The 1,044-nt window shown below is 31.2% G+C and overlaps 1 protein-coding gene across 1 annotated transcript in view; it reads left to right on the top strand.

The window, feature by feature from the left end:
- Positions 405-1,044, top strand: part of LOC104738374 (protein SGT1 homolog B-like) — a gene marked incomplete in the record, with an annotated part of 3,194 nt that continues 2,554 nt past the window's right edge. The window contains 2 exon segments of the mRNA XM_019235020.1: positions 405-675; positions 1,010-1,044. Coding sequence (XP_019090565.1) covers positions 516-675; positions 1,010-1,044 — 195 coding nt within the window.

The following is a 1,044-nucleotide window of genomic DNA, read 5'->3' as shown; positions in this document are numbered from 1 at the left end:
GACTATCTATTGTGTTTACACCAACTGAAAAGTAATTATTATCAACTAGAGATAGTATATATACAGATTGTGAAATAATGATTATAATAGTATATTTTAATCTTTTTTTCTTATAAATTATTAAAATATACATAGTGTATATATTATTATTATTTTGACACAAACCCCGTTTTTATTTCTTATAAAAGTATTATTACCTTTTAGATTATGGTAAGTCCTTTATAGTTAAATTTACTATTTCTTCTTTTAATCTGTATTATTATCTTTTGTCTTTTGTTTTAAAAAAATATCTGTATTTAAAAAAAAGTCTAATTTTCTAATTTTTGTTCTTTTCTGTATGACCTAATTGTGGTATATATCAAAAACGTTGTAACTCAAAAGAGAAAACAAAAAAAAAAAGATCAAAACACAAAACAAAAAGGTCTACGAATCTCTTCTTCTATACTCTCTCTCTCTCTCTCTCTCTCTCTCTTTAGTCTTGTGCGTATCTCTCTCAAATCCTCTGATCAGATTCAATGGCGAAGGAATTGGCTGATAAAGCTACAGAAGCTTTTCTAGATGATGACTTCGATGTTGCTGTTGACTTATACTCCAAAGCCATTGACTTGGATCCCAATTGCGCCGCCTTCTTCGCCGATCGTGCTCAAGCCTACATCAAACTCAATAGCTTCACTGGTACATATTACTACTCTTTCTTCCTTCTCATCGTATAAAAGGATGAACCTTTATTGAAGGATTCGTCTTCCTCTTGCCTCGTTGACGCTTTTTGGGGTTTTGGGTTTTTGTTGTTGTTACTTGCTTTGATCTGTTCATAGTGGAATCAATTTTGATTTAGTTTTAGGGTTTTGTTTGTGAGATGTGTTGTGTTTCCTTGATTCGGATAAGGGTTTCTACTCAATTGATTGATTTGAGTATTTTTTTTGTACTGTTTTGGTTATTGCTGCTTCTTGCTTGAGTGATCTGGTTATAATTTTTTTTTAATATCTTTTGTGAATTCTACAATGAGCAGAAGCTGTTGGAGATGCGAACAAAGCCATTGCGTTG

This window comes from Camelina sativa, chromosome 13 (genome assembly GCF_000633955.1).
Source record: "Camelina sativa cultivar DH55 chromosome 13, Cs, whole genome shotgun sequence".
NCBI classification, from domain to species: domain Eukaryota; kingdom Viridiplantae; phylum Streptophyta; class Magnoliopsida; order Brassicales; family Brassicaceae; genus Camelina; species Camelina sativa.
This window is presented reverse-complemented; position numbering and strand designations above follow the sequence as displayed.